Source organism: Theropithecus gelada, chromosome X, assembly GCF_003255815.1.
Source record: "Theropithecus gelada isolate Dixy chromosome X, Tgel_1.0, whole genome shotgun sequence".
Classification (NCBI taxonomy): domain Eukaryota; kingdom Metazoa; phylum Chordata; class Mammalia; order Primates; family Cercopithecidae; genus Theropithecus; species Theropithecus gelada.
In genome coordinates this window covers 145,975,984-146,002,961 of record NC_037689.1, presented here as the reverse complement: position 1 = coordinate 146,002,961, position 26,978 = coordinate 145,975,984, and the positions used below count along the sequence as shown (strand labels likewise).

General features: G+C 38.2%; 1 protein-coding gene across 5 annotated transcripts in view; it reads right to left on the bottom strand.

Annotated features, from left to right (window-relative positions):
* The window catches only part of AFF2 (AF4/FMR2 family member 2), a 503,764-nt gene that overhangs the window by 345,443 nt on the left and 131,343 nt on the right, over window positions 1–26,978 (bottom strand). For 3 of the 5 annotated variants that reach the window (XM_025372180.1, XM_025372182.1, XM_025372183.1), the window contains exons 2-3: window positions 10,503–10,623; window positions 168–1,028 (exon numbers count right to left, since the gene is read on the bottom strand). In XM_025372180.1, coding sequence (XP_025227965.1) covers window positions 168–1,028; window positions 10,503–10,623 — 982 coding nt within the window. Of the gene's footprint in view, window positions 1–167; window positions 1,029–10,490; window positions 10,624–26,978 lie in introns of all 5 variants that reach the window. The other 2 variants (XM_025372179.1, XM_025372181.1) reach the window with 1 other exon arrangement.

The window sequence follows — 26,978 nt, the reverse complement described above, 5'->3', positions numbered from 1 at the left end:
AGTTATGTCACAAGTGACAGAAGATCAAAATTCAGACTCTGAACTTGAAGAGTATCCTATACAGCTCAATAAGGTAAATGAGAGCTGCTTGTGAATACTGGATTATAGAGGTTAGAGCAGGGAAATTTAAAAAAGTGAAACCAAACAAAACTTTAAAAATTACTTACTTCACTTGTTTGGAGGATGGTGAACTTTGGCAGTTTAGTCTTTGAACTGGCTGCACTGGGTTTTCCATCCAAGAGTGTTCCAAATGACAGATTCCCAAAGCTGTTCTCAAATTCAATTGAAGGTTTCAGTGTTGGCGAGATGTCTGGTGCTTGGTCCTGGCCATCCATGGGTCTCACGTATGCAGTTGGCTTTTGCTGCCCCATGCTTGTTTTGCAGTAAAGCCCTGGTGGGAAGTTTTGAACTGAAAGGCCACTGCTAGGAGCTAATAAAGAGGAAGCCACTAGGGGAGACCCAGGTGCTTGCACGGCGAATTCAGATTTTTCTGGTGAATTGGATTGAAAGATTTCTTTGAAAGCATCTTCTCCACTAGACTTAGGGTTACTGTCTTCCTTTGCAGATGGGTTTGACTCTTCAACTTCTCCAATCTGGGGCTGTTCAGCTGGGTAGACAAAGAAGTCTTCCAGTTTGGCTTGAGACTGGTCCTGTGTCAAAGTCTGCATCTTGTTTGGCTGACCACTGGCCTGGCTTGCCAGTACAGTGCTAGGGTTATGACTATCACGTGACCACTCAGGTTTTGATTTTCTGTTGCTATGTATTAGAGTTGAATTCAGTATCACAACAGAAGGTGGAGGCATTGGTGCTGAAGGATGGGTATTATCCTGGTGAGGTGGAATTATTCTGTTCTTTTGTTCTGGAAAAAAGCTTGGTTCATTTTTGTTGATGGGATTCTGGGGCACAGAATTCTTTGGAATTCCCACTAGATGATTCTGATTAGAATGATTAGTTAGCAAATCCTTCATTTCATCATAGTTTCCAAGCGTGTTCTGGACTCGGTTGGCAAGTGCATCACCTTTGTTTGTCTAAAATAACAAAAAGATGGGGGTGGGAGGAGAGAGAATGAATAGGTTTGTGTTTCCTAATGTTAATGTTTCAAACAGATGCCCTAAGTAGACTACCATACGGGGTTCTTTGAAATTGTCCTGTTGCCATATAATTTCATGCTTTTCATGTGCTATGTAAGAAAAAAAAAATCAATAACACTATTGAAAAAGCCTCTTGGAATGAGTGGGTATGACTAACATTTGTATACTCCCTAGCCAGTTCTTAAACATGTTCATTGATAAAAAGTTTTAAATTATATCATTTATTAATTTTATTAGAAAAAATAATTTATTCTGTGACAGATGAGCTGAATTGCTACATTCTACATTGTGATTAACAACTTTTGCTTACCAATCATTGGAGTTATAATGGAATGTTCTACCTATATAAATGTTTGACATATCAGCCTTTGTACCACATTATACCATGAAAAAGGCTTAGGCTATTGGATAACAAAATCAGTTAAATTGTACTACGATGACTATGATAAGTTTAGAAAAGGAATGGAATTAAACAGCATCTAATTGAGCTAACTTATGACTAAAGTGAATCTGATTCCTTCTAATCAAAGAACTGTATGAATTACTAGTGTTTGCCTGTATATTCTGGAAAGACTGTGTTTACATATTGATGATTCACACTCATTTACTTTGAAATGGTGCAATTGTTTTCAACAGTGACTCAAACCCTTCTGTGTCTTTTCAATTATTAAGGAAAATTTATTCAAGTATTTAAACTGTTGTTTAAGTAAACCAAAACAAAGTTATCTTTTCAAAGTGATGTTAGCCTAATGTAGAGCAGTTAGAGAGGCAACTAAATCATTTTATGGACAATCAGTATACCAGCTACACCACCCCCTGTGGGATGTATTTGTTCTATTAAAATGGCTGTGATTGTTTTTAAAATAATTATGCTCCTGCATGGGTTTTTGTAATACAGAAAGCAAAGTTATCATACTAAAAAATGATGGGTAGCTGTATACTTGGAAATGACTTTGATGCAAGCTCAGTTGTTCACCCCCAAAAGTGGCTTTCTTTATTCTCTTTATATGCCAAAGAGGTTATCAAAACAAGCTGCTGAATTCAGAAAGCCAAAGGACTTTTTTGTACCTAGGCTGTACTATCCTGGCCCAAGATGTTGCAATGATAGAAGGCTACCAGTATTCAAGGAGCCATCTGGGAAGTGGGCCACAAAAGATATCACCCTATGTGGCCTTCAAGTCCCAGAAGCCATGGGTACATTTTCAATGCACAGGAGGGAGTGACCATCTAACCATTGGTACACTCTCTGCTGAAGACAGTTGTTTAACATCTAAAATTTTTCACATGCCATTAACACAGCCCAGTCTCCTGGTGTACACAGGGAGTATACCTATCCAGGGCTAGCATCTCAGTCTAAACTTAGGTTGTATGGCTGTGTGTTTTCCTCTTTATGTGAAGATGGGAGGATATGCAGATGGATAGAGGGCGAAGTGCCAGAAATGGGTGAAATCGTCTGGGGAAAGCAAACGTAGAAAGAGAAGATAGGGATTCGCAGAGAACCCTGGGAAGCATCAACCTTTAAGAGACTGAGATAAGATGAGGAGCCAGCAAATGATACCAAGAAGGAACAATCAGAGAGAGAATCAAACCAGTAATCTTGGCCTCATTATCAGCACCATCTCCATATACCATATAAAGTATTTTATTCATACCGTGTATGTGAAACCATATGATACACTTCCAAAGAAATGAGGGCAATAGAAGAAATATAAATTTCAAAGATTAAGGAAAAGTATGCTAAACATATGCTAAGGGAGCTCTGTCAGGGACAGATATTTTTAGAAATCAAGTAACTACATGTCAGTTTTAGTTTGCTTATCCTCCAATCATATATTGCATCATATGCAACCTTAGTATTGAAGTAGTGATTAAACAATTAACATTCTCTATAATCCTCAGCTGAATAATCACTCTGTTTTCAAAAGTACATCTGAAAGATATATTAAAAGTTATAGATGGATAGAAGTCACTTTTACTTCCTAAAAGTCTCTAGGTTTGTCATTTTTAAAGGCAGGAATTACTTTTCAGCCCAGACAAGAATAAACCCTTTGTATATAGTGGTCTCCTTCAACTGACTTGCACAATGAACCACATGGACAGCAGCCAAAACCAGGCTCCCTGTTCAATCTCTAAATTTAAAAAAAAAAAAAAAAATCATTGTGCTGAGGGTCCAACAAGAATCTGATGCAAGCTTTAAACATTTGTAGGTTATTTTGGCCTGTCAAACAGATTACCTCGTGGGTCAGATGTTTGCCTCATGAACAGTGATACCCGGCCATATTCAATGATCTGACCCAACAAGGGAAAACAATACATTTCACTTCCCATTAGAATGCCTTCATTCTATTATCTGGCTTTCACAGAAACAGAGCTCTGCAAAATCAGAACCTTGTCCCTAGGTGTCATAGAGACCACTGTAATACCTCCATGCCCTGAGAAGTCATTGTAGTCTCCTTAAGGAAACATAATCAGGACTTAAGAACATGAAAGCTCATTTGCTTACAAGCAAGCTAGTCAAATTCCTGTTCTTGTTTCAGGAGTAAATAAAAGAGGTTCATATTTTCCTCAGTAGGGAGAACCTTGCCTACCTTTGTAGTATCTCTTCATTGACAATTACTTATAATGATCTGGGTTTCTGAAGCAAGCTTAGATATATTTTTCCATAGCTAGGTTACAAAAATATACTTGAAATTAAGAGAATTTCTAAACTGGCCAACGTCTAAAACTGTGTCTATGTGAACAAAATTAGAGGAAAATTGAAATTTCTCTCAACGAGTCTAGAAAATCAACCTTCTACTACACAGTGTATACTACACTTATGATAACTTTTCTTGAATAAAACTACGAGTTCTTAAAGGTCAGAGACTACATTTCACTTATTTTTATATACCCAAGATGTAGCACCATGTCTTGTGCTTATCAAATACTCAATAAATTTTTATAGAATTGAATAGGATAAATTAAAATTCATACCCTGTCTATATCAAAATAAAGAATGTGCAATGGCTGGAGTCAAAGGTACATAATAGAAAGCAAAAATCAGGCTAACTTGGTTACTATAATTTAACATTAAATTAACTTTGAGTTTCCTGGTAGCTAAGGCAAAAAGGAAAAGCTCGTAGGTTACAGAATTATCTTTGATCGAAAGAAGCATATCCTAATTCATTAAACGACACAAATGGTTGTCTGATAATAAAATGTGAACAGGAATTCCTCTCATTGATATGTTTAGAAGAACAGTTGAGCAATGAAACAATTTTTGGGGCCTCATTTTCCAAGATGATGCAAATATGTCTTCATGTGGCTTTTTCTTATGATGACTAACTCAGTGAAAGCATGTCTGTATGTGGACTTAGAGGTCTAGGCTAATACAATCCAGGCATGCAGCTTTCTTGCACACTAATGACACAGGAGTGAAGCTGTGATAACCTGGAGAAATGAGAGATGTCATCTCCCTTAGACTAGTTTCCTCATAGAGCAATTGTCTCAGAAGGACGTGTGACAGGAAATGTATAGCACACAGTTCAAGGTTGAGTTCACTGGTGATGCTTTCTGAGTTGCTGATTGAAGGAAGATCCATATGGTTTGCATAACAGATGTTCTGTGGCTACACGTAGGAATTATTACAGTAGTTCTTAAGACAGACACTGGTAAATTTGGGACCCTCCTGAGGCAGGGTTATGCACAGAGGACACATGGACACAGAGCCTCAAGAAGTTCACCATTCAACAATTGGCATATAATTAGCAGTCCAGTCCAGGTTGTCAGACTAAGCACTCCACCTTCCCACCACTGGAGGTGGGTAATTGTCAATCAGTTTTTAAATTTCTCAAGATGGAGATACGAGAACCACTGGATAGAAAACCTAATGGGACCCGAAATACATTTATACACACCTACACAATGTACTCTCATTATATACCATAGCAACTTCGGATTCATACTAAATGTTCTTTTTCACCCTCCTGAGTCTTAGTAATCCTATTAAGGAGCAAAATATTCTTGATAATCTTGATTGAACATTATAAACGTGACAAAAATGAAACTCAGCCATTTTAATCAATTATATGCTTCTTTCAATTATTCAATTCTTTACTTACCGGTCTAGATAATTGGTTGATTCTTTAAAGGTAACCTCTGCAGCCTTTATTTTCTAAGTAATCACAATTTCTCTATCATCAGGAAATGCATTTTCCAAGTATTTTCAGGCATAAATTACATGTCTGGTTTGTGGCTCATGACTAACAGCATTCCTTCATTTAAGCTTTTTCGCCTCTCATTACTTCAGGAAATGCAAACTTCCCTCAGTTTGTTTCTAATGCTATCTACAAATCAGTAGTATAATTTCATTGCATGCAAGACTAATGTGCTAGGAGGCTATTGTACCATATTATTTCTTTTTAATATAAGTAGCAAAATAATTTAAGTTTTGAAGCTCTTTTTTTTCTTTTATTTTATTGTGGCCAACATGTGATTTAGTAATTCATTTTTTTCTAATTCTAGTATTTTTGCAGTTAATCTCTCTAAGCTCTAAGTTTCTATTTCCTTCTTTACTCTAATTATAATAACGATAATACCTGAATTTGTATAGCACCTTACAGATTTCAAAGCAAGGTTTCCCACATTATTTCATTTGATCCTTAAAACAACCATGTGAGTCAGCAGAGTAGGTCTGGCCTCCATCTGGCCTCTACCTCTATGTGCCCCAACACAAATGACCTTGGGTAGGCCACTTAATAATCCTCTCTGCACCTCAGTTTCCTCATTCCTATTGGGCTATAAAGAGTCATAGAATGTTACTATTTTTATTAATTACTATGATTCAATCCAGAAAGGAAAAAGAAAACCTATGAATCAGAGAAAGGGAGTTTCTTCTCCACTGTCATCCAGCAGGTAAGCTGATCAAGTCTTCTGACTTCCCGTCAGAGGATAAATAACTTCCTGTTACAGATACGGAATCATACAGAACTGGATGCAAAGTCTAAATTCACCATGTATAAGGATATGAAAATGCAAAGAAGACATCTCGATTCTCTGAGTTAAAATTCCTCATGGAAAACATGGGAAAATTGCATACCCCAGTTGTTATAAGGTCTAAATGAGCACACACATGAAACTCCAGCACAGTGCCTAGCACACAGTAAGCTGGCATGCACTTGTTACATGCCAGTTCCTTACCAGACTTAGTGCACTAACCTAGACAAGTCAAATGGCTTCATGTTTTTCAGGAATATTTGAAGACATCCTTCTCAACAGCATAACACAAACTCCAATTTGAAAATCACATGCTACAAAAGCAGCCCAAGAGAGAAGTTCCCTATCACTAACCAAATCTAGGGACGGTCAACATTCTCTCCATTCTAGCAGTGGTAGAAGCAAAGAAAAGAAGGGAAAGAAATTAGCCAGGAACATGAGAGATCACCATTTATCTTTCTGCCAAGAAAGGATAATAGGTCCTAGAGATCAGTGTTCATATTGGCTAGTTTATGAACCACTGGCGCTATTGGACAGGTAACTGGACCTTGTTTTAGGCTTCAGGGTAGCAAGAACTTTCCTGAAAGTCTTGACCCACCATCAGGAATGTTTATTCTAAATTTGATAAGTCCTCCCACTGCCACCTTAGGGAAGAGCTGTGGTATGTTCTCGTTTCTACCAGTGGACCATGGGCCAGCTCTAGGACCCCCATGACCACTGCCATGTCAGCATGTCCTGATACTCCAAGGGTATCCAGCCCAGTCTTGGTCTGGAGAGCCTTATGGAGGTGCAACATCAGTTCTAGTATTCTGTTACTCCTCAGTGCTGTCCCAGGGAACCCTGAATGTGGACACAGCTCAAGATGACAACCAATCATCAAAGCAAGGGTGAAAGAAAAATAATTATTAGGTCAACAATCACTAGCATTATTCTTTTTCTTCACAGTTTTGACTTAAGAACAAAGGTTTTGGCTAGGCGTGGTGGCTCACGCCTGTAATCCCAGCACTTTGGGAGGTCAAGGTGGGCAATCACCTGAGGCCAAGAGTTTGAGACCAGCCTTGCCAACATAGTGAAACCCCATCTCTAGTAAGAATACAAAAATTAGCTGGGCATGGTGGTACGCACCTGTAATCCCAGCTACTTGACAGGCTGAGGCAGGAGAATCACTTGAACCTGGGATGTGGAGGCTGCAGTGGGTCGAGATCGTACCACTGCACTCCAGACTGGGTGACAGAGTGAGACTCCGTCTCAGGAAAAAAAAAAAAAAAAAAAAAGAACAAATGTTTTTCCTCATCAGGAAGCACAAAGGTAACAAGCTACTAATCATGCAATACGCCCTGCCCCACACTATACTAAATGCTCCCATCTATGTCTCTACTTGATGTACCCTTGTAATATCAAGACAGATGGCTTTTGAAACTTCTGAAAATGTTGATAACAGATTTTTTCAACTGCCTACTCAAAAATACACTGCTAACATTTAAAAAATGGATCTATATAACAGGCCTTGTGAAAAGATGGCATTTACCTTAAAGGTACAAGACCATCAATTTATCATGACTTAAAATTATGAAGGGAGAATAAATCAAGAGTTCTTCACCTCATTATAGTGTTGAGGATAGTGTGGATGTTGGATTTTAAGAATAAACTTTTGAGTAAAGCTCATTTTTCTAACCCATCCAAAGATAACATGTAAAACTTATCTCCTTGTTCCTTCTTCACCTTGAGAAAAGATAAGACACTTACCATGCTTTGACCTCTCCTCTATTTTCTGCAGAAAATGGAAGCCCTGATTTCTTGTACTTCCCCAATCTTCCTTCCCCTCTCCTGCTTTGTTCTCATTCTAATGTTCTGTTCCCACCTTCCAACCCATAGCTCATGATTCCTCAACTGCTCTCCATCTTGTACTATTTTTAATCTCCTCTGGGACCTTTCTCCACTTAGCTTCACCCTTCTCTCCTGTATCTTCCACCTTCTCTTTCTCCATTGAAGTTATTTGCTTCCCATCAATCTCTAAACATGTTCACGTTTATCTCATTTTTTTAAAAAGCTTCCCTTTATATAATTCCTCCCTTTACTTTCTAACTTATCTTTTTTTCTTTTTTCCTCCATGTAAAACATTTCTGCAAGATCATATCTACATTGACATCTCACTTTCTTTACTTAACCACTTCCCATTTATTTTCCAACCCCTGGCAGTTTGGCATCCCACAGTGACCATTGTCATCAACAAATAAAACAACTCTCCCTAAGGTCACCATTACTCCTTAACTGCTAAATCCAAACAGCCACTTTAAAGTTCTTACCTTTCCTGACCTCTCTGAGGCACAGCAAATCCTTCCTCTACAAAATCCTTAGCTCCCTAGGTTTCTATTAAATGTTTCTTTCCTAGTTCTCTTCCTACCACTCTGATCATTCCTTTGGAGTTTCCTTTCCTGGCCTCTGCTTTCACCACCTCTTTTACCCCTTAAATGGTGCTACTCCCAAGAATTGTTTGTCCTCCTTTTTATTCCATAATCTCTTCAGTGATGGTAGGCATTCTCACAGCTTCCACTAACACCTATAAGACAATAACAGCTAAACTTCTCTCTTGACCACTCCCATGAGTTTCAGACCCATATATCCAAGCCTTCTGGATAGCTCTCTCCTGATATCTCTCTAGCATCTCGAAGCCAACATGCTCAAAACTAAATTAGCTATTTCTTCTCTACAAGCACCAACCATGTTCTCTTCCTGAACAACTTGTTCATGATACCACCACTCTCTCAAATAAAAAACTTGGGAACCATTAATTCTTATTCCATATTCCCCACATGCAATTAGACACCCAATTCCATAATTTCAACTTCCTTACTCTACCTTAAATCATTATTGATATAAGCTCCCCTCATCAATTACAATAGCTTCTTTATCTTTCCTTAGTATCTCCTACCTGCAACCCATGGTCCACACTGCCCAACATCATTCTAAACTGTTCATTTGTCCTGGTCATACCATGATTTAAATATTTGTAATGATTTTTATCATGTAAAAAATTATGTTCAAACTCTTTATAATGAGTTTGAGTACAAAGTCTTTGCTGATCTTTCCCTTGCTATCTCTCTGTCACCATGCAGGCATGCCATCACTGGTTCAAATGATCTCTGCCACTCGACTAGGAACTCCTTGAAAACACAGACTATGCTATTCCTCTTTGTACACTGGTGTAAGGCAGTGACTAGCACATAATAGGCCTTCATAAATTTTTGTTAAACCAATTATATATCTAAATATATACCTTCAAAGTAGTATAAAAATTAACCTGTTGATATGGGAACACTGCTATTTTATGGATCATACTATTACTGACAGATTGAAAACCAGTAGCTTAGGTGACCTAAGTTTCTTCATCAGGCTTACCAAACTTGAAAGTTCCTGCAATGTCTCAATCAAGAGTTGCTTAGTTGCTTTGAACAAGGCAACAAGACCCTAGTCTCACCAGTCATAGCTTACTCTCTACCCCAAAGTAGTATTTGGGCCTATGCTGTCTTCCTTAAGAACTTTCCTTTTCCAGAAGTCACTGTCCCTTAAAGGGTACTCTTCTAAAATCACAGCTCTTGAAAATTTTCTCTATTGTTGTATTTCTTACATCATTTTTGTTTTATTACAGAAAATTACACTGATACTACATTTCAATAAAAACCAACCAGCTGCCAGCAATTCAATAAGATTCTTCCATCATAATCTCTTCCCAGTCGCCTCTCATCTCTACCCCAAATAGAAAGTTTAGAAGCAGTCACTATAAAATCAATACTTGTAGACACAGCAGTTTGATGATTATTGGAGCTACACACTAGCCGGACTACCACTAGAAATTCAACCTAGCTATAGTACCCCCCTCTGGTTGAGACAATCTTCTAACCCATGATTATTAACCATCAGAAAAAATGATTGGCTTTTTTCCTTTATTCTGGAACAACGATTTTCAAAGAGCACTCAAACCACTGAAGAGCTGCTAACAACCTAAAATGGAAAAGAAAAACAGTGGCCTTGCAATGGATGACACTGATTGGGAAAAGAAACAGATATCTCCATTGACATTCTGATGAAGTCTTCAGGAGCTGCCTACTGACAATGACAGCAGTAGAAAGTGTCAAGGGGGCATTCCTTGCTGTAGGAAGTGTTGGGCAGAGAGGAGCTCGTTGGAAACAGGAAGTCTCACAAGTATCTCTTCAATCCTACTGTGCTCCCGAAAGAAGATGAAATTTGTTTCTGAAGACTTCATCAGAAACTTGCAGTTGCCTCAAATACAGTGTATGTACAAATTTCACTTGTAAAATATATTCCCCTGGAAATGAGTTGGGTGCTTTAAACATAAATCAAATGTTGATTAGTGAGTTCGAAAATGTAACAAGCAACCATTTTCCAGAAAGAAAAAATACATACATATTCAGCTACCTTGTATGGCTCCCCAAAAAGATCAAAGCCTGAAGAAAAGAGATCGTCTTCTTGCTGGACTTCTTGATTCCTCCGTTCCCATTCCCTTTTTTTAAGTGCACTACGGTCTTGTTCATAGTGACTGATATGAAAAGGAAAAGACAAAAAGAGAAAAAGATAAATTAATCATGCGAATCATTTAAATTTTTCTTGTTGTCAATAATAAAAAAAAAAATTCAAGTCAACTTGCTGCCCAAGCTGACACTACATAGAGAGCAGATAATCCTTTTCATTACACCTATTGAGTTTAAGATCCTGACCAGCTCTTCAGAACAAAGACGAAAACAAAAACTTGCTTATCTGAAATTACATTCATGACAAGCAAGTAAAGCAAAATTCTCTTCCCTTGTCATTGTTTGATTATTATAAGTAATTACATACTCCCCAAAAGTCAGTCCACAGTGCAGAAAGGTACTAAATTAAAGTTACATTGTGTTGCCAACTACCTAGGGCTCAGAATCCACAGATGTCACAAAGTCCTAAGAGAAAAGAATTATCAAAGTATGGAGCTGCAGATAAACTGGAATTCTGTCCTGAGCCCATAGACAAAGTGAGCCTGTTTTAATGAACTCACAGGAGAATTTAAGGACATTTTCGGAAGTCCACAGAAAAATAAATAACCAAATCACCTACACTTCTTTTTGTTTGGTTGTTGTGGTATTGGTCTTCTTATAGTTTTCTTCAAAGGTGAATGGAAGCCTTTTTGAGAAACTCTTCACAAAAAAAAGGGGGTCTGACTTGAATAACAAATGACTAGCTGTAGATGAAAAAAAAGGAGGTGTCGAAAGCCTTTAATGACCTCGATGAACAAATGCTTTACAAAGACTAACTGTGACTCTCATCACATTTCAGGCTTTCCCATTGGAGGATCAAAAGCTCCTAAACAACATTTAAGATATATTCCAGGCCTTTTGGTATTATGGAATGGAATGCTTCCTTACTAAGAAAACAATTATTTTCTTCATCATGCAAGACTGCAAATTAAACCATAATTGTAAGTCTTGTAGCAGTGTATTTTATTTTATTCATTGGGTTTTTTTCATGCTTTTGATGTTAACCTTACCCAACGTGAGTACATACACACTGGGCAAATTTAAGTTACATAAATGTACATAAAATGCCTAGCAGGTGTTGGATAAATATTGGTTTCTTTCCCCATGTTAATATTCCCATGTTAAGACTTAATTAGATAATTGACATGCAAATGAACATAATAGCTAAAGGAATTACAAGAGATCTACTGATATAAGAGTACAGTTGACAGGCTTTGACTATATCCGAAACCTTAATATCTGTCATTGGTAGGCTAGTTTGCTCAAAGTATCATAAATTTAATTTACAAAGTAAGAACCTAGAACATAAACTATCTGTGCAGCTTAACTGGATGTTGATAAACATGGAGTGTACAATGCCACTACACTTAATCATCCACTTTTCTTCACAAGAATCCTTGAGGTCAAATTCAAAGTGACTTTGATAACTTCATCTCCTAGATAAAGAACACTCATTTCTCCATTAAAAAACAGCGACAACATTTATAGGATGTTTAAATGCACATTACACTTTCATAATACAAACAACGTCAGATACATTAAAGCTCACTGGACCATTCATGAGTATATTCAACAAATGTTATCACTGTCTGAGCAAAGCAAACAAAACCTTCAGAGTCCTACCCAAAGCCAGGGCCCCACATCTAACCCTCACCTGGTCAAGGAAGATGTCAAGTCCAGATACTGGAAGGCAGCCTATCATTTGTAGTCTCAGATGCCCTCCATAGGTATTAGATTTTCTAGCATCATCTTTCATTTCCATTCACAAGTTGAACTCAGTATCCCAAACAATTGCTGTGTGTCTCAATGTCTCCATGTTTGAGACTGACATGGAACTAATCAGGCACAATAACATCTTCAGTCCGTTAAGTGTGGCGTTTGTGACTACCTCAGCACCATACATTGGCTGTGTGTAATCCAATCCCATAAATTTGTCCAAATGTAAGAAAGATTGGGTGTTAGGGTGAGGGTAGAGTAACAAGTTAAAGCAATATTTAGTGAGGGCGGAGTTGTTGCAAAGGAGAAGGACACTTAATTTCTCTGCTTTCCATAGCAGATTAGTATCTATACACAAACAAGAACCAAAGTCTTTTCCTTCTGAGTAATGCAAGCAGGATGTCCGTTTTCTAGCTATCTGTTCATTTTGTGCACCTGACAGCTCAGAATGACAGGCCCATAGATCACATTTAATTCTCCCATGAAGAGAACTGAAGTGCTTTGGTCTCTTGGCTTTGCAAACTACTTTCCTTCTCCTCTGAGGGAAAGATATAATTAAAACCCTGAAGGAAAAAGAAAGGAGAAGAAGAAAAGGAAACATGCTTCAACTTGCATGACAACCTTTCAAACGACCAGCAGTAAGGGCACTTTCGGTGCTTTGGCCCTGGCTTTGATTTGTTAGGAGGCTCTTGGCTGCATTTTGCATCAGTTCATTAGCTACCAAATTCCAGACACAAATTTGAATAGCAGATTGAGTGTGCACGCGGGTGTTATCCGTTGCAAGCAAAACTGCCTGCTGCATTTTTTAACACATCCAACAAAGAACAGTTAATTCTCATATCTCTGGCGAGAATGAATTTAATCTCCACAGAGCTCCACTGCTCTTGGAAGGCAACCAAATATCTCCAACTTTTTCCTTTCTTGCTCAGCATGGCGTTGTATTGAAGGCTTCACACAGAGAGGTCTAATGAGTAATGAACTACATGGTGATGAGGCTTTCAGTTTATAATGTCACTGATTTCTGACTGAAACCAACATTACTAATTTGAAGCACCAGCTAATTAAAACCACAGCTATGTATTTAGCCTCTTGTTATACCTACTGCAGTTTATAATTATGAGGACCTCTTTATCTACTCAATTAAATTTCTTATGATTTGGGCAGGTTGTGTTTGAACCTGTGAGCCCTGCAGAGGCTACAGGAAAGTATATGTCTGTCCCCTGATAATTCGATATATCTTTACACACCCAGGCCTGCTTTCCAAAGGAAAAAGAGCTCCATAGCCCACAGAGAAATGCTCAAGCCAAAAACCTGAATTAATCATCATACCATTGGCATGAACAATTCAAGTTTCTTCTCAGTGATGAAGACAGGACGAATTGATCCTATCAATCAGCATGAAAACCCATGTTTATACTGAGAAGTTAAGCCAAAAAGCTCAACTCAAGGATTTACCACTCTTAGCAAGTTAGGATATTTTTCCAACATTTTTCTCCTGGATATAATAAAATTGGTCACATTATGATAACACAAAAACCAGGCCGGGCGCGGTGGCTCACGCCTGTAATCCCAGCACTTTGGGAGGCCGAGGCGGGCGGATCACAAGGTCAGGAGATCGAGACCACAGTGAAACCCCGTCTCTACTAAAAATACAAAAAATTAGCCGGGCGCGGTGGTGGGCGCCTGTAGTCCCAGCTACTCAGGAGGCTGAGGCAGGAGAATGGCGTGAACCCAGGAGGCGGAGCTTGCAGTGAGCCGAGATCGCGCCACTGCACTCCAGCCTGGGCGACAGCGCGAGACTCCGTCTCAGAAAAAAAAAAAAAAACTGACCACTCAAAACCAAATTTACTATGAATTAACCAAAGGTTTTAGGTTTCTCTCTCTCCAGGTTACCTTTTTGGAATCCCTATTTCACTGATATCCATACTAGTTGATTGGAAAAGGTCAGAAAGAAGAATAAGTTCCATTTAACTACTTTGTTAATCACCCTGGTGTAAGGCATGATGGTGAGAAGCTTCTCTCTATCATAGGATTTTTTTTCTTTTCTTTCTTTCTCTTTTTTTTTTTTAGATGGAGTTTTCCCTCTTCTCGACCAGGCTGGAGTACAATGGCGCAATCTCGGCTCACTGCAACATCCGCCTCCCAGGTTCAAGCGATCCTCCTGCCTCAGCCTCCAAAGTAGCTGGGATTACAGGCACCAGCCACCATGCCCAGCTAATTTTTTGTATTTTGAGTAGAGGCAGGGTTTTGCCATGTTGGCCAGGCTGGCCTTGAACTCCTGACCTCAGGTGATCCACCCGTCTCGGCCTCCCAGAGTGCTGGGATTACAGGCATGAGCCACTGCACCCGGCCCATGTTTTTTATATTAGCTGTGATTTCACCCACCTGTGTGCTTCCCTGGCCACCACAAACAGAGGAACTGCCCTCATTTACAAAAGAGGAAACTAAGGCCCTCCTAAAATGAACAGAGGCAGCTGTCTCAAGCCGTCATCAAGCTAGTGGCAAAGGAAAATCTGAATCTGTTTCTTCCATCTTCAAGTTCAAGTAATATCTTCTCCTAGCCTTCTCCTTCTCTCAGACACTTGAACCTTATCTTGTATGTAGATAACTCTCATTTTGCTCATTAAAAGCCTCAGGTACATTGGTGGGACAATAAAATGCAGGGCACATGTAGATTCCCTGAGATCCAGAAAGTTCAATTACGCCGTCTTCATTAGCGCACAGTGGTAGCCCATGCAGGCTGACAATACAGGCTAGTCTTTTACAACAGAGACTGTTTAAAACAGGAAGAGAGTTTAGCAATCATCTAGTTGCAGTGCCCTCATTTTACAGATGAGGAAATAGAACTAAGGTAAGGTAATGGGCCTCACAGCGGGTTTGTCAGAGAACTAGGAGGCTGGAACTCAGGCTTTCACATTCCCAAGCTATGTGGTTTGTCCCTTCTGCCTCCTGTGTTTCCATCACACTTCAGAATGAAGATGAGTCTCACATGCACTCCGTCGGTCACCTTTCCTTGGGACTGCTTTTTATTAGAAATTGCCAGTAGGGAAAATCTTTAGGGATTTAATTTGGATTCAAGTATAGAAAAACCATTAGTTTCCTTATATCAAAATGTACAGACCCTAAAGGGATTGTAAAAATTAACTGCATCAGTGGGGAAGAGGCTGGGCGAGGGAGAGTAAAAACCAGTTTCAGTCTATTTGGTTCATATATTTCATGAAGCCTAATACTCATTGTTTACCTAATTTGGTTATTTTACAAAGCCACTTGGGGAAACTTTAAAAAATTGATATTTTAAAATGATAAATTTGTTTTAAAATACTGCTAATACATGATTTGCTGTAGTAGTGGTGTACATAAAGGTAAATAATTCAGCCTCACGTGTTTTCCAGTCCAACTACACTAAACGCCTTTATTTGGCTAATATCTTTGCAAAAGCATAAAAATACATATTTAGTCCACCCAAAGAACAAACATAAGCTATCACTCACTGCTTGTGGTTCTTCTGAATGAATCCCTGCCTTCTATAACATGTGTAGATATTTATCCATATTATATGTTCCAGAGAGTCAGGTGACACTTTTTCTATACCGAATCCTATTTTGAATTTGACACTCATCTAATCTCTACATAACTTCTTTTTCTCAAGAAAAGAAAATCTCTGCTATCCAATACCTTCAAACTTAACCCACATTATGTAAAATGCTAAATTCAAAACTATAAAAACAGCTCAAAACAAGCCATCATTATTTTACATGTATAGAGTAAAAACACAAGAACCTTGGATCTGGAGGTGTGCAAAAGAATAGGAGGTAAGCAGCCTTGGAAAGGAATTTTCAAAACCAGTAGAACCTCCTCAGCCATATTTAATGGCAGGACTCATGAGGAACTCTGCATACCACCACTCTCTTCAGCAAATGTACTATCTCCCTGCAAACACTGTCTCTCATGAAAAATAATCAAGAAGAGAATGAAAAGGTGAGAAACACACAAGTTTTTAGCTCTAGACACCTGCCCTCTGATCATTCCAATTTGTTTTTTATTTTCCTTTAAATCTGTGGTTTTAAAAATTATGTAGACATCAATAGTCTAGAAGTCCTGGAAGAAACAGGCTTAATATTTCAATGTAGGAGCATCTTGGGATTACCTCATCACCTCCGTTTCTGAAAATGGAAGCAAAGATTCAGCCCATCTGCAAAGCCTGTCTAATCATCCTCCAATTAAGTCAGGCAGACTCCCCAAGAGCCATCCCTCCTACCTTGTTTCTGTATCCCCTGCTTTGCTTCTTTTCTAGTCCTCTCTTTTCATTAATAACAGCTCAATTGAGATATAACTAATATAGCATACAATTTCACCCATTTAAAGTGTACAATTCAGTGGTTTTTAGCATATTCACAGAATCTTGAAACCATCGCCATGATATAATGTTAGAATATTTTCAACTCAAAAAGAGGATCTGTACACTTTTAGGTATCATCCACTGGTGCAATCCTACCATCCAGCCCAGCCCTAAGCAACCACTAGTCTACTTTCTCTGTGAATGAATTTGCCACTTCTAGATATTTCATATACGTGGAAGCCTCTTTCACTGAGTATACTGTTTTCAACGTACATCCACACTGTAGCATGGGTCAGTACTTCATTTCTTTTTATAGTTAAATAATATTCCACTGTATAGATATTCCTGGTCCTATGATATACTGTGCTCATTAAGAGGACTCAATCTTGTTTTTTTCTAATGATTCAACCAGGATTCTCTAAGTCTCCCATTAGACTTTTCCCTCCTTAAGGTCAGAGGTTTTTAAGTCACTGCATCCTCCAACTGAACACAAATAACCTTTCTGTACACAAATAAGCAATGGCCAATGCAAATGCCATAAGGAAAACATATTTGCTTTTTTGAATAAAAGTGTGTGGCTTAGGCTTTGGACAAAATTATTTTGACTGGCCTACGAAACACTCAAGAAGACATTGTCATCTCTCTAACAAACACAAAATACTCAAGCTGAAAAGATAATTTAATACACTCAGGAATGGTAAAAACCTAGTAAAAACCTAACCTGATGCCAATCAAAGAAACAGATTCTGTTGCTCCCAGGTAGAAAGCTTTAAGGAATTTTACAGTGTGTCAAAAAAAGATGGCATCCAGATTTAGATGATCTGGGACAGGCTCTGTCTCTTTCACTTACAAGTTTCTTGTTCATTAATAAATTGCTTTACATTTAAAGCCTCAGTTTCCTCCTTTGTACATGAAAATAAACCTTATGTCTTCTCTGCATGCAGTTAGTGTAAAGGTTAAATATGACAGTTATCAAGAAAGGCTTCTGTAAACTACTAATCACTGCTCACATTTAACAGATGAGATGACTGACACCCTGATAAAGCAAATGTAAGTCTCTTTATAGCTTTTGAGTTCTCTTTACTGTGTAAAAACATAGCAAAATTTCATGGTTGCTGAAGTCTAAAGTCTTTCTAGTAACAGATTCAGTTAATTTCATTAGATATCCTTTACAAATTTTTCTGTATAGACTCAGATATGACCTTTGAGACAGAGACACTAAGTTGATCAATTTAAAAATGTAATTCACAAATATTGACCTGAAATTTAAAATAATAACTTTTAATTTTAAATGTTTCTAAATATTTCTTCTATCACTTGGTTCACAATTTTGGCTGCCCATCAGAATCATCCAGAGAATATTTTATAAATCTCCAGGCTCAGGGTATACATTAGACCAACTGCGTCAGGATCTCACAGTGTGAATCCCAGGCATCACATGGAAAATAACTCCTGGTCTTTATATTAATAGATTAATTTCTTTATTTGACCCATTTGGGCATATCAAAATCTGAAAAACTTAACCTGAAGAGATCATTTATCTCTTCATTTCATGAAGGAAAATCAAGGACCAGACACCTTCAGGGAACTAATATATTCTATTATGTAGAAATATACATTGCTGGCATATGTTGAGAAAAGTGTCTTGAAGGTGAAAGCAGTTATTACAAAAATAGACTTGTGCAGAAGAACAACAATAACACTAATAGTTACTGTCTGTTGATTCCTTGTTTATGCCAGCCACTGTTCCAGGACTTTTATGAGCATTATCTTATTTAATCATCACAAAAACCCTGAAGTGGTATACCATCGTCATTTTGCGGATGAGGAAACTGAGATACATGAGACACAGGGAGGTTAACATGCTCAACACCATACAATTAGTCAGTGGTACAAACACAGTAACCGCTGGGGCTGTCAGAATCCAGAGGCCACTCTCTTGGTCATAAAGAAGATTCTAGTCTTACTCACAGAAGAGAAGGACACTCTATTCACAGAGAGGCACATCCACATGTTTAAGCTCTGCTCACACAACATGCACGGTGCAATTAATCTAGAAGGTATGTCTAAAATCTTAACTATCTTCAGAATATCCCGGCTTCTCAGGTGCTATTGGAGCATGGTTTACACTATTCTCAGAAAAGCAAGCACAGGTAGACACTCAGATGGATATTGATTATCAAAAATGTTGTAAGAGTGCACTAAAACTCTATTTTCAGGGGATTCCATTTTAATGGAAATACCACTTTTATATAGAATGACCATGACTCTAGCAACCCAAAGATTCCCATCTGCCTGCAGCAGTATTCAGCATATCAACCACTTTGTATGCCAATTAAATGTTCTCTAAAAGCAACCTCTCCAGTGAAATTAAATTCTTTTGTCCTCATACACTGTAACTATTGGCTAAGAGATGTGGTCCAATATCCCTGACTGCTTGAGAGGGGTGCCTATCTCCTCAACAAGTGTTACTTCCCTTCTCTCCCAAACAGCTCAGAATGTGTCAGTTATCCCTTTACAACTATGGAATGTCTGACTTTATCTCCTTGAATCTCATGTCAAGCACTTCCTTGTCCTCTTCCATATGCACGTACCGTACTACAGCTCTATTGCACAATAGATATCTAAGGATCCCTGAGTTTCTTTTCTTCTCTTATAACATGCTCTTATATTACATGTCTGATTTCCATTTTTATAGAAAATCTTTTTAAAATAACTTTAGTTCTGACCTATTCATTAAAAATGAGGCTTCACTATCACTTCACATGGCTCATTGACCCATTTGTAACAGAAACCAATGCCTTACAAGTGCCTCACACTCAACATGGCCAAACCAAGAGAGCTGCAAACAACTGCATGACTTGGAAGCTTATAAAAATACTTCCTAAAGACTAGTAGAGGCCTTGAATGGATGTCAAAAACCAGGCAAATATGTAATCAGATAGTGAATATAGTAAATGTTTTCATTTATATTTTATGACTTTTGAATAGGATCAAAAATTTAAACTACTGTACATAAAAATCAAATTGATATAAAACATTCCCACTTCTACTCTTGTCAGCATCCACCCTGTTCCCCATTGCCAATCAGAAGTAATAATTTTTTATAAATTTCCTGTTTCTTCATGTTTCTTCCAATATTTCTTCATTCACTCTTTACTGTCAACTTGAACCAATCTCATTTATAATTCCCTATCTAAATTAATCAAAGTTGATACTAATGCTGAGCTTTAAAGAGCTACCAGATCTAATTCTTTACTTCAGGAGGATGCTTTCCACAACCAGAAATGGTCCCATGGATTTATGAGAATGGAAGCAGAGAGGCAGTGACAAGCTTAGAATACTTGTGATGGCTCTAAAGTACTTGAAGTATTTGAATTCTGGCTTGAGGCAAGGTTCAATTTATGGAATCTGTGGTGCTGCTCAGGAGTACACCACAGGAGTTGATGTCATCAATGAGGTCTTCCTTTTCCTCTCCCTTCACCTCCTCCTCTTCCTCTTTCCTCAGGCCTGCCTGCCCTAGTGAGGCAGGCATAGTGCCCTGCTCAGTGGCCCAAGGCTTAGCTTGGCCCTTTGCTCTTGATGAGCCTTTGTCCTCTCCCAGTGTGTCCTGGCTTCATCCCATGTACCACGTCCCAAACTCCATACCAGTTGCTTCTGCAGCCAACTTACACAGAACAGCTCTGTCTTTCAAATTAGGAAAAAGCTACCTGAAGTATTTCCTCTTTATGCCCATTAAATATCAGGAATTCTTTTCCAAGTCAAAGTCTTAATATAACCTTCTGGCTTCTCATAAGTGACACTTTTAAAAGGTGTTTTATTTTCATTTAGCTATAAGCAAGGCAATTTCAATAACTACTTAATTTAAAACAATATTTTCTCAGAAATAGTATTCTTAATTACTTTTAAACTAAGGAAATTAATGCCCTTAAGGAGCAGTTTATAATTGACAATTTTAAGCTGACTCTGTTTTCACATCTCAACAAACCCTTTGATCCACCTGCACTCACTAATTTTTGCCCAGGCAAATTCTACCCCCTATAGGCTTAACCTTTTGGCCCTGCCTCCTTCTACCATGCACTCCTGCAGAGCCCTGGCCTGAGTATGAGTGTAGGGCAGCAGCAAACTCTTATGACCGTAGGCTTGCTTTCTCATGTGGACCTATAGGTGTGACTCTTCCCTAAGTTACACTTCTCCTTCTTGCCCTAACAAGGTGCCTGACTAGAATCAGGGTAACCCTGTTGTGAGTCAAAATGTATCAACCCACAATTCCTATGTTGAGATTCTCATGCACAGTACCTCAGAATATGACATTATTTGGAAACAGGGTCATTTCAGATGTAATTAGTTAAAAATAAAGTCATACTGGATTAGGGCAGGCCCCTAATCCTATAAGACCGGCATCCTCATAAGAGGAGAAAATGTGAAAACAGAAACACAGCGAGAACTCTGTGTGAAGGTAAAGGCAGAGATCACAGTGATGATTCTGCAAGCCAAAGAATGCCAAATATTGTCAACAAACTACCAGAAACATCACACTTCATTCAAACTTCAGGGATATTAGGAAGAGTTAGCAGATCCTTCCTAAAACCCGTCACAAGGAACCAACCCTGCTAACACCTTGATTTCAAACTACCAAATGCATGCACCTACAGACTGCATTCCTGAGCCAGTTCACAATGAAAACTCCAGGCCTCCTCACAGTGCGTGCAGATCATCTAGACCTTGTCTTTTTCACTCTACATTGCACTTGATCCATTCTAATCCTGTCCCTTCTACTCTAGCACAACTCTCCTTTGGCTTTCCAACTCATTCTTCTTTTCCCCCTTTCCTGCTATGTCTGAAAGAACTTGTGGGTGTTAAATGAAACTGTCACTAGAGAGGAATAATGCATTTCTGCTTCCCATTTATCTGGAAATATGCCAAGCTCAGTGTTCAGCTCAAAATAAATATTTTTCAACGGAATGAATGAACAAATGACAGGCAAACATATTTTTCTACCTAAGTTCAGTGACAAATGTTGACAAAATATTAGTTAATACATTAATTTGTCTATTTAATCAACAAACACTTACTGGATATCTACGTCATGCCAGGTGCCATGTTTAGTGCTCAGAAAAAAAAAAAAAAAAAAAGACCTAATAAAAGCTTTTGGGAAATTCACAACCCAGAAGAAGAGGCAAATCCATTCCAAAACAATTGTAGTACAGAGTAACACATGTTACAAGTTTATGAGGAAAGTGCCATAGGAACACTCTCAGGTTGGCTTGGGATAGGAAACAAAATCAGCCAGCTGTGGTCCAGCTGGGACTTGAACACTTCAGCTAATTCAAGTACACATGAATGAAGTGGTATTAAAGATGATACCATGGGACAAACATGGAAGAGTGAACAAGAGATTAAAGACACAGACAAGTTCAGTCCAGTGGATTGTCCATGAGCTATTTGGCAAATTGGTCTACAACACTGGAAGGAAAACAATAAGATTTTCTGCTCCTTGGGGAAGCTGGAAAATGATAATTTGGCCTTTGCAAATGCTTGTATTCTAGGGTAAAACCCTAACTTCATTTGAGATAGCTAGTGACAGGAAGATCCTTCAAGAAATGGACAACTGAGGTAAGCATGTGAATGGTTAACTCATAAAGAATATTTAAAGGGAAATATTTATTGTTTTGTGTATTATAGCACACTGTCTCTCGATATGATTAGTTATCAGTCTCAGTTATCCAAAACTGGTATGAAATAAAGCATTTACGCAGTTATGTTTCATTGATGTCAGCTAGGGGAGCATGAAAATCTCCATGAAGGTGGGTAATTGATGTGTAAATCAGAGCTCAATCACTCGGTAATAGAAATGGTCCCACTGAAAATATGCTTGTTGAACACAATCACATAGAAGCCAGAGGGAGGGAGGGAGGGAGAGAGGGAGGCAGAAGGTAGAAGGCTTATTTATTAAAAATGGTAATAACTGGCAATTTGTGCAATTTTCTCTTCAGCAGAGGGCTGCTGTCAGAAATGCTTTAAGCAAGTTGTGACCAGTATATTCAGATAGTTTTCTTCTGTTCTAATGAATTGTTCTGTTTTATTTAAATTTTTGGAGACCTTGTTGTGGTGTTTAAAAAGCAAATTAAAACAACGCACTCTTCTTTTGAAACATGACACATGTAAATGATATCAGTGATAGTAATTTGGTTAACAATGCTTCTTCTAAGTATGCATGCTATTTTTAATAAAATTCTTCTGTAACTTTGCATTTGCTCTCTGAAGAACAGTGAATAAAAATGGACAATGCCTTGCAGTTTAATATTTTAATATTTCATATTTTAAACAAAACTTACTATCATTGATGAAATAGCAGCTCCTTTTTCTATCTTCATTAGAATCATTATCTTTAGTACTACTTAAGGTGGTACGATAGTGTTTGGTGGAGATTTTTCTTCTCCTCTACTATCCTCATTGAATAAAGAAAACATTCTCTGCAACAAATACTGCCACAGAGGATTTTACAGCCCACATTCCTACCAATTAATATAAAACAGAAAATGCTTGCTTTTCTTGTTTCTTTTTGACTCAATTTGAGCCATGTTTACCCTTTGCATCTTGTGTGGGTCCAATGGATTTACCCACTAAATGCGTAATTCATTCTTGAGCCTTGGCACTGCACACACACATGCATACACCCTTACACACACAAGAAACATGTTATACGTGGCAGCACAGGAGCAATTCCACTGGCACAAATGTTTTCTGTTGTGGAGGTGAGAGGTCTCTGCTTACCTGGGGTCACCAGCTCAGCCTTCCATTCAAAACTGTGTGTGTGCCAATTGCTTGTCTCCTATCTAGCACTGGGCCTTCATACAAATGTTCTTACTTTGACCAAAAGGTTGTATCAAGCAAACTAGCAGTAGGTAGTTAAGCAAGTGACAGGTGGAGCTGGGGGTATATTGAGACAATATTAGCCTTATCTGTCATGGTTGAATTTTTATGAAGGTGAGTAAATTCGCAGATTATTGATGTCATTACCAAATAAATAAATAAATGAATAAATATGGAGTATACTGGGATTTTAAAATGTTTCTCTCTTGAAAAGCAGCAGACTCTTCCATTTGCATGGTACTTTTCACTTCACTGAGCAATTCCTTACACAAATACGATCTTATACAAAACTTGCAGCAATCTTGAGAAATAGGCCAGACGGGCACTCTGACTTCCCATCTCACAGATGAAGGCACTGAGACCCAGAAGGGCTGACTGCTTAGCATTCACTGTCACTCAGGTAATGAGGGGCAAAACCAGAATATGAATGCAGATTGTCTGAGTCCAGGTGCAGTTAATTTTTCTTCAATACCACCCCCTGCTCTCATTGTAAAATGCTTTCAAATTCTGTTCATCTAGAAGGTATAAAGAGGTCCTAAGTGTTAGAGCAAAGGGACATTATTTTAAGGTTTTTATTTGACAAAAAGCACCAAATCTCATGAGGTGCTTAGGTCACAGGGGCAGATCCCTCATGGCTTCGGGCTGTACTTGCCATAGTGAATGAGTTCTCATCAGATCTGGTTGTTTAAAGTGTGTGGCACCTTCCCTCTCTCCCTTGCTCCTGTTTTTGCCATGTGAGATGCCTGCTCTTGCTTTGCCTTCTGCCATGAGTAAAAGCTCCCTGAGGCCTCCCCCAGAAGCCAAGCCATGTGTGAACAGCCTGCAGAACAGAGAGCCAATTAAACCTCTTTTCTTTATAAATTACCAAGTGATATGGTTTGGCTCTGTGTCCCCATTCAAATCTCATCTTGAATTGTAATCTCCAAGTGTCAAGGGAGGGACCTGGTGTGGGGGTGATTGGATCATGGGGGTGGTTTCCCCCATGCTGTTCTTGTGATTGTGAGGGAGTTCTTACAAGATCTGATTGTTTTAAAGTGTGGCAGTTCCCCTGCTCTCTATCCCTCCTGCCACCATGTAAGACATGCCTTGCTTCCCCTTCTCCTTCCACCATGATTGTAACTTTCAGGGGCCTCCCCTGTCATGGGAAACTGTGAGTCAATTAAACCTCTTTCCTTTATAAATTACCCAGTCTCAGGTAATGTCTTTACAGAAGTATGAAAGTGGACTAAAATACCCAGTCTCAGCTATTTCTTTATAGCAATACAATAATGGACTAATACAATGGGTTATCATTATTAATTGACTAGCTAATAGATCATAATTGTGCTTTTATGGCAAACAAGGATATGGAAGGACATACAAAGAATGGACTTTTAGAAGGAGGAGGTCATGTGGTGGAAAGACCTCAGAGAGTGATTCTGCCACTTAGAGATTGTGTGACCTGGGGCAAGTTCCTGGACTATTCTGAGGCTCTGTCTCTGCAATTAACACATTCAACCCCAGCCTCCCAGCCTTCTAAAAAAAACCAGTTATCCAAAGGAGCATAAAATAAACTGGAGGATAAGATACAATTGTAATGAAATAATCCACAACTCGACTAATCAATCTGAGCCACTAACCAGTCTGAGACTGGAAATGTGGTTAGTCTGTATTAAGATGTACTATAAGCGTAAAATATATAACAGATTTCAAAGGCTTAGTATGTAAACAATATTAAATATAGCATTAATAATTTTATACAGACAGTACTATGAAATATTTTGCATATATTGAGTTAAAATAAAATGTATTAATTTCATCTGTTTCTTTATACTCCTTTTTAACGTGGCTGCAATTCAAACTTACATATGTGGCTCGTATCTGTGGCCCACATTGTATTTCTATTGGTCAGCACTACCCTAAAAGTAGAAATTTTCTAGGTCTACTTAATAAGCCACTTAGAGCTTAAACAATATTGGTTTCATTGCTGTGCCTCAGGGCAATAAAAAAACTGTGCCTTTGAGTTTGCTGTAACAGTCTAACCTATGCGATCTTATGCCATCCTGTTTAATTATCTCGCCTTTTCTATTTTCATTTCTCCCTGTCAATCCAGTTTCATCTGGACCTGGGGCACATATGTCAATGTTGATTTTCATGACTGTTGTATTGTCTAATTGGTGCATTGTTGATCAATAATATGTGAGGTGTTGAGCTCTGTTTGTGTAATATGTTTAATATGCTTCTACCCGATGCACCATATGGAAGCAGTGCACTGTACATTATGAGTGTATTAATGCTAAGACCCAATTGAGCATCACTGGTGCATAGTTAACTAGTAAAACAAAATTATGCTAAGTAGTTTCTGAACATCGTGGTCCCTAATATTTTTAATGAACATCACAAACACTGTGTTGGTATGTGGGAACCAGTGCATACCCTTCTCTGAAATATTTAAAGATCCTAAGCAGTATTCCGGGATTAATGTAAATTGCCTTTTATAAGATGAAGTCATTTTTCAGGCACAGAAGCTAAAAAGGCTAAATAATTGAGTAGGACAATCTACCAATAACTGTGTCTTTAAATCTAAACTGTGCAGTTTTGAAGGCTTTTATGTCTGTTTTTTTTCCCCCCTCAAGGTACTCACAATAGCTGGAAAAAATTTTGATTCACATAAGCCACCAGGAGTTTTTTCTACCTGTTTCACATACATTTCACACATAACTTTTAGAACTCCCTCAGTTTACTGATATTTTCTTGGAAAATTGCTAGCCAATCTATCAAAATTAAACTCTGCCTTTTGATATAAAACAATCTTTTATTAACACATACTATTCAGCCACATAAATCAGCATCCTGCAAGTATGAATCATTTTATCACAGCAACTCACCATTTGGATGCTTTGATAGATGCATTCATTTGCTGTTGGGCACCTTGAAATAGAAGAGTGCAGGCCCATGCTCTGCAACACTTCACACTATTGTTCCTCAGCACACAGTGTGCTCAACAACAAAAATGTGGCCAAATGAACAATTTACTATGATTATTTTAGTTTCATTTGTTAATTACAGATTCAACAAGAACTGAATGCTGAAGCTTTTCAAGTATCAGACACCCATTGATCCATAGCCCTCGACATGCTCAAGTAATATTGGAAGTTTGACATAATTTATTGTTACTTAGAGTACTGATTGGCTAGAGGAATTATACTCCAATAAATGGCAGCACTGTCATTGAATCTGCCTATAATTGCCTGTATTCATCGTAATGTATGATCCAACGCAGACTAGAAAGAAAGGATATGATCTACTTCAAGCTTCAGCTGTTTCAAATTCCACTGTGTGTCCCTAAGTTAATGGATATTGAATATTATGCTGATATATATGCTGGGATCACTAGATGAAAATATATATATATATATATATATATCCACACTCATATATATTACATGTACGTAGTTTTCACACAGATATATA